The sequence below is a fragment of the Lipotes vexillifer genome, unplaced genomic scaffold (genome assembly GCF_000442215.2).
Source record: "Lipotes vexillifer unplaced genomic scaffold, Lipotes_vexillifer_v1.1 scaffold359, whole genome shotgun sequence".
Taxonomy (NCBI): Eukaryota; Metazoa; Chordata; class Mammalia; order Artiodactyla; family Lipotidae; genus Lipotes; species Lipotes vexillifer.
Window position 1 is genome coordinate 851,974 of NW_006778638.1, and position 7,181 is coordinate 859,154.

A 7,181-nucleotide genomic window follows, 5' to 3' on the forward strand; every position below is an offset into this window, starting at 1 on the left:
AAAAAAAAAAAAAAAAAAAAAAAAAGGAGAAATTTCCTTTGAAGATAAAGGCAAAGTTAATTACATTTCCTCCTAAATATATCAGAAATATTTGACTAATGAGGCTACTGAATTATTAGAGCATGCTATTAATAACATGAAAATTGATGTTTACGCTGACAGCAAGTGAAATGAGAAGGCTCTTTTAAAGTTTCTCTCAAAAAAAAGTAAAGGCATGAGTCAACGTTTGCCATGTATGTGTAGAAAACAAGCCAACAGGAGAGGAGTGACTATGAACATACCACCTGGGGAAAAGCTGTCTGTCCCCAAAGGGCCTCCTTTGGTCTCCCTGCCGCTGACACCTAATTGTCAGGGCGTCAAAAATAGACATCTCTATCTCTGTCTTTGTCTCTCCCTCTCCCTCCTTCTCTCTCCCCCTCTCTCTCCCCTTCTCCCCTACCCTCCCTTCCTCTTCCGCTTCCTTATTCACCCACCCAAGGCATACAGCAAATATCTATATCCCAAGTGCTAATTTATTAATTGATAATGTAGTACAATTAAAACTGTTGCTGACTCTATTCAAGTCAGCAAAATATCCGCAATTCCATCAGAGGGCGAAATCACTGCCACAAGTCTGCTGGGTTAGCATGGACTCGGAACAAAGGGTAGTCAACAAGATTACCCAACTAATTCAAGCACTTGCAAAAAGGGGCCCCCTGCATCCATCTCCATGGGAGGAAAGGCCTTGCTGCTAGGATGGAAATGCTCAAATCTGCTGCCCAAGCTCCTCTCCTTGCACAGCTCTTGGGGGCATGTGGCCAGTGTTTGCCTCTGTGACTCACTCATCTAAAAGATGTGGGTTTTCCTTATGTTTTCTATTGTATGTGTTTTTATATACTTCTATTATATGTTTCCATATATTTTCTATTACATATGAACCCATTAAATCAGATTACTATCAGGACATCTTGATCTAGAAATGATTTTTTTTTTTTTTTTTTTTTTTTTTGCGGTCCGCGGGCCTCTCCCGCTGTGGGGCACAGGCTCCGGACGCGCAGGCTCAGCGGCCATGGCTCACGGGCCTAGCTGCTCCGCGGCATGTGGGATCTTCCCGGACTGGGAACCCGTGTCCCCTGCATTGGCAGGTGGACTCTTAACCACTGTGTCACCAGGGAAGCCCTAGAAATGATTTTTTAAAGTGACTTTACCCAACTTTTAATCTGTAAGGAATAATTCCAAAATTTAGTTCTCAAAAGATAATCTTATATCTCCCATTTCCAAACTACAATATAAAGCCTTACTTTAACCTGCATGTATTGATACGCAATATATTGTTCATTAACAACCAGACTGAAAATGGTAGCATATAATCTCAATTGCATTTTTTAAATGAAATGAAAAAAAGTGACTGTGTAAGCAGCTAGAAAAGAGCCGCCCAACTCTATTTCTGGTGAATTAAAAAGACAGAATATACTGAGCCATACTTATGTACATCTGCTTAATCTTCTCAAAGGTACAGAAAATATCATTCCTCAACAGCACTTATAAAGTTTTATATTTTTGTTTACATCTAACATTGTTTTATAATCAGTTATTAACAGGGCTCTTCCATTCTTAACTCATTCCCAGGCCCTACTTCCCTCCCCGACTCCATCCACTCAAAGATTTCAAGCTCTTTCTGAACAAGAACCGTGTCTGGTCTAGGTTACATCCTTTAGACTTGTCCACGATAGGCACTTTAACGTTAGCAGAATGGATTATGTGAGTGAATACATCCTCACACAACTCAAATAACGTTAGATAAAACTGTCTTAACAGTTTCCTAAAGCACTTAGGCCATTTTCAATTTAACACCAAAGATACAGAATCAATTCCTATCACTGATTTCTTGGGGTTTTTTTAGCACAATTTTAAACTTTAAATAGATCAACACTTAGGGACTTCCCTGGTGGTGCAGTGGATAAGACTCCATGCTCCCAATGCAAAGGACCCAGGTTCAATCCCTGGTCAGGGAACTAGATCCCACATGCATGCCGCAACTAAGAGTTCACATGCCACAACTGAGGAGCCCGCATCCCGCAACTAAGGAGCCTGTGAGCTACAACTAAGGAGCCCACCTGCCGCAACTAAGACCCAGTACAGCCAAATAAATAAATAAATATTTTAAAAAATAGTTCAACACTTAGAGTTTGCTTATCCCCATGATTTACCCTGACTTTCAGGGCTAAGTGTCATTAAGAGAGAGCCTCAGCTATAAGTACCTATGTGATTACTTAAGAAGGCACAATGCTAGGCCACAGCAAGTGACCGCTTGAGAAGACAATTCACATTAACAGGAACAGAGATGGAGACTAGTATATTATCCTTCCTGCTTACACTCAAAAGACCTTCCTCCACCTTAGTTTTCTCTGACTACTAATAGGATAATCAGAGAGTCTGTAGACTCTCTGAGAGAGAGGAGAGGTTTGCTCAATATCACAAAGATTCCTTCTATAAGGCACGGTTTGGGCTGACATCTTTTTAATGTAAGTTCTTTTTTGGCCTAATATACTTTATTTTTCCTTTTGCAACCATGAAATGATCTTGTGTGCATAATTATAGAATACAACCAGTGTAACGAAATAATAAAATAGTATAAACACTATAAGCTAACAAAACAAGTACTAAAACGTGCTGAGTCATGGCATATTTTATCTTAGGCATATTTTACTGCAATAAAAAAATTTCACAGTAACCTGTATAGGACAGAAGACTAACATTGTGAGACAGTACATATGCTGTCTATTACAACTGCATAATGGGAGCCAGGTGAAGGAAGATTCCAACATCCTGACAAAGGCACCAAAGAAATTAAAGCATCAAAAAACAAACAAACAAAGTCAGACATTAAAAGGGAGGAATTCTGCATGCCATGGTAAAGCTGCTTCTTTTTACGAAAAAAAAAAAAAAAAAAAAAGGAAAACGTCAAAATCATTTCCATATCCCTTTGAACCACAGTGTCAAATTATTCTTCTTTTAATGTATCCATTACCCATGGTATACAAGAAACCCTCCCTTGAAAATAGGAATGCACCAGAGAAAAGATATTCCAAAAGGCAAGAAAATTACATAGTGGACAAACACAACCATCCAATGTGGCATCATAATCTAAGCACACTTGTCTTAAACAAGAGCTAGGCTGCAGTGATGGTTCAAACTCTCCTTACCTAAAGGAATGTGAAAAGGCTTGCAATCTGCAAGAAGCCAGAGTAAGCATTAAAAAAGAAAGGAAGTTCTGGTAAATCTGAAACAATTAAATAACCTACTTTTTAAAAGTTGTGTAAGGTTTTAACTGAATTCTAAAGGGCTACACAATCGAGTCAGCATAGAAAGAAAAGAGAAGATTCCTAAGAGAAGTATATGTAACTGTCAAAAGGGTTTAAGAGAGCTGTGTTTATTACATTGTGTTGAAAATGATAATAGTCCAAATACAATGAGCAAGTCATTCGGGTTTTTTGGTACAAAGTATAATATCAATTAGCCAAACTTATTCCGCCCACAAAATTCTGGTTGTAAAATCTACTTTCCCCACAAACGGAAAACACAAAGTCATGCAATCTGAAGGACTGTTCTTTAAAACACAAATCTTTCATGCCAACAGAAGCACAGACGATTTAATCCACATTTGTCATTTTCAGCACTATTTTAATCCACAGGGTGGGTGGCGCAAGGCACGGGTGGACACAAAAGCACTGTGAAGTGGTTTTACCAAAATGGCCAGGAAAATTCTGCAGACGCACTGAAAATATAAATACAAAATAAAAAGCAACAGCTCAAAACAAGATTTGGGCCTAGGCAGGAACATAAATGGTACAAAGCAAGGCACAAACGAGCATGTTGTAAGCACACCATGGGATAAAGATGTACCTCCCGGAAGTGCAGGCAGGACTCGGTGCTCCCGGACTCATCCCCATCAGACACCAGGCTCCGCCCACAACCACAGGTTTGCAAACACATACTTACCCGGTGTGATCAAGAATGACTAAAAGGACAAAATTCACAACCAGAATTTTTCAACAACCTTAAATGTATTCATAAGATGATCAGTTTGAAGGCTATGCCTAAAAGAATTTAGGGAAGCATTTCAGGTCCTGGTTTGAAGGAATGCCCTCCCTCACTCAAACAGAGAGGAATCCAGCATCAGCCAGAACCAGGCAGGAAACAAACGCAACCATGATAACAGATTTTAATTTGCCTCAACTTAATTAAGCCAGGAAAAATGAGGACGTACTTTACATCTTCCAGCTTTTTGGTGATGACTGATCCAACAGATGAAAAAGCAGCTGAAGCCTTCTGTCCAGCCTGAGATAAGGTTTCAGAGGTCTTCTTGTACCTATATTAATTTATAAAAGAACAAAGCAAAGAAAGTAAGCTAACCTTTCCAGTATCCGTTATTTAGGATTCAGTGACGACCACCTCTTGACAACTCTCAAAAAAAAAAATTTAGGGGCTTCCCTGGTGGCGCAGTGGTTGCGAGTCCACCTGCCGATGCAAGGGACACGGGTTCATGCCCCAGTCCGGGAAGATCCCACATGCCACGGAGCGGCTGGGCCCGTGAGCCATGGCCGCTGAGCCTGCGCGTCCGGAGCCTGTGCTCCGCAACGGGAGAGGCCACAACAGTGAGAGGCCCGCGTATCGCAAAAAAAAAAAAAAAATTTAGAACAGCTAAAAATTCTTCACGGCCACCAGGTCAGCATCATCACATCCACCAGGTCAGCATCATCACATCATCTTTTACTTAACCATCATTTAAGATACAACCTTCTGCAGTGCTCTAGGACAGCCAGAAAGATAAAGGCCTGTAAAGGCAGGGCCAAAGAAATCCGGGTAAGGGCTAAAAATAGGCATGGAGCCAAGATCAAAATGAGCCATAGGTTGAATGAAATTACGTCTCTTTATTTTTTCCCTTTTCCACTTAAACTAAATAAAACAAAAATGAAATCAGATTCCTCACATGTCTTTCACAACTTTATCTCCTAAAAAGGGGCCAGAAGCAAGGTAGGACCCATGGGTACTTTTTTAATATCCAAATCAATTTTGGGGGCATAAAGATTTCTTTTCAATTTTGCATATCTGTTGAGCTAGCAAATAAGGACCAGTGTATTCTCAACGGGGTACGTAAAAGGTACAATACTTCAAATGACTTGAGTGGGATATTTGCTAGAGCACAAAGGTATAATTTACCATCTCCCTCCTCCCATCTACACAGGGATTAGTGAAGGGAAAAACCAAAACAAAAACGAGAGAATATGGTACTTGCACCAAAGAGGTTAAGATCCCCACATTGTAGAAAGGAATGCTCAGGCATTTTTACTTACCCCGTCAAGATCAAATACTAAAAACAAAAAAGCAACCCAGTTTATGATGATAAAAAGAATGGTGTCTTGCATGTTTCCCACTGCCTACTTATATGGACAGAAAGTGGAGGTGGTCACCCTCGTGCTGTCATGTCAGGATGCAGTCAGCCTCACTGCTGCTGGTCACCAGCTCAGCAGATGGGACTGAACAGAGAACACAGTTCGGAGACTGTCACTACAAGCCTGCTCCTCCTTGTGTCGGGAAACAAAACTGCATCATGACAATTTTGGATCAAAACCGTGTGACCAAAAAGACCAAAAGATTAAGGGGTGGTCCTCTGCCACCAGCATACATCAGAGATGGTGACCTGAGAATCTTATGGTATGTACAGAACACGGTAAAAAAAAAAAAAAAAAAGACTGGCTCTGTACTGGGCCAGACCTGAGTTCAAATCCTGCCTCCATACTTTGAGAGGTTTGTGACCTCAAAACTTATCTGCTCCTGTTTCCTTATCTAGGGCTATCTCACTACCCACTCTACTGGGTTATTCTGAGGATTAAGCGACTCATGTATATATCTGGTAAGTCGATATATAACATTTTTAGAGCTTAGATTTTATTTCTTCAACTCACATATGAGGCTGGTTTTCTTTCTGTTTCCTAGAACAGTCTGAAAGACTGATGTTAGAGAAGGGTCAGATACACTTGAGAATGGGCGGACGGGGGTGGAACGGGCAGTGCCCTGCGCAGTACAGAGAAAAGCTGCAGAAACGTCCTCAGTGCCTTCCAATCCCGTCCCCAGACAAAAAGGGCAAAGTGTCCTTTACAGTTTCTAGAACAATGGAGAATCAAGGGAACGTACGCAGACGTGGCTGTCACATCTTGCCACCCTTTGGCAATGTTCTGTTTTAGTTCCTGGAGCGAATTGATCCCGAGTTTCCGCTTGATCTCCGTTAGGTGCTTCTCTTTTGCTGCTAACACTTGAGACAGAGTCTGGATTTCTTCTTCTACCTGTGAGGAAGAGGGTTGGGGTAGGTATACAGTCATTCAAAAAGTTAAGATGGTTAGCACAAAACTACACTCAAAATTCTAGTCATTTTAAAACATTTTTGATTCATTTATCTGCCTCTTTAAAAACGTATGATATGTTGTTACGTAAACCAGTTACATGTTGATGTCTCCTGTAAAGCTGCTTTCCTCTCTTCTCTATATTTCCATCTTGAGTCGTCCCCAGTTACCTCACAGAGGCTGAGGGCTCAAACCTCCACGCAGATAATATTCAAACTACTCTAACAGCCACTCACCCGACTGCTGGGTCTGCATTTCCAGCTGAACACTTCTGCTTGAATGCCCATAAAAACTCACATCTGTGTATTAAGTCAAACTAACCTCCATCCCCACCAAAATACACACAACCATGCCAAATCAAAATCCAACTTTCTTGCATATTTCATATGAGTTTATACTCTAGTATAAACGGGAGCTCACACTGTCAGCCTCCGTACCTGCTAAAGTCACAAGCATAAATAAATCACACTGTCTCCCTCAGAGAGTCCTGCAGAGATGTGGACCCTCTGATGCTGACAGACCAGCCTCAGCTTGGTGGTTAGAAATGGGCTCCCAACCCAAGGTCAGCCAACCCATCAAGTGGCCACCAGCCAGTCTCATTCAGGAACGTAGTTTAAGGGCTTCCCTGGTGGCACAGTGGTTGGGAGTCCGCCTGCCGATGCAGGGGACACGGGTTCATGCCCCGGTCCGGGAGGATCCCACATACAGCGGAGCGGCTGGGCCCGTGAGCCATGGCCGCTGAGCCTGCGCGTCTGGAGCCTGTGCTCCGCAGCAGGAGGGGCCACGGCGGGGGGGGGG

General features: G+C 41.9%; 1 protein-coding gene across 4 annotated transcripts in view; it reads right to left on the reverse strand.

Moving 5' to 3' along the window:
• TPD52 (tumor protein D52) overlaps window positions 1-7,181 on the reverse strand; it is a 41,242-nt gene that overhangs the window by 12,402 nt on the left and 21,659 nt on the right. For 2 of the 4 annotated variants that reach the window (XM_007451736.1, XM_007451733.1), the window contains exons 3-5: window positions 6,178-6,326; window positions 4,250-4,351; window positions 3,186-3,212 (exon numbers count right to left, since the gene is read on the reverse strand). In XM_007451736.1, coding sequence (XP_007451798.1) covers window positions 3,186-3,212; window positions 4,250-4,351; window positions 6,178-6,326 — 278 coding nt within the window. The remainder of the gene's footprint in view (window positions 1-3,185; window positions 3,213-4,249; window positions 4,352-6,177; window positions 6,327-7,181) is intronic. The other 2 variants (XM_007451735.1, XM_007451734.1) reach the window with 1 other exon arrangement.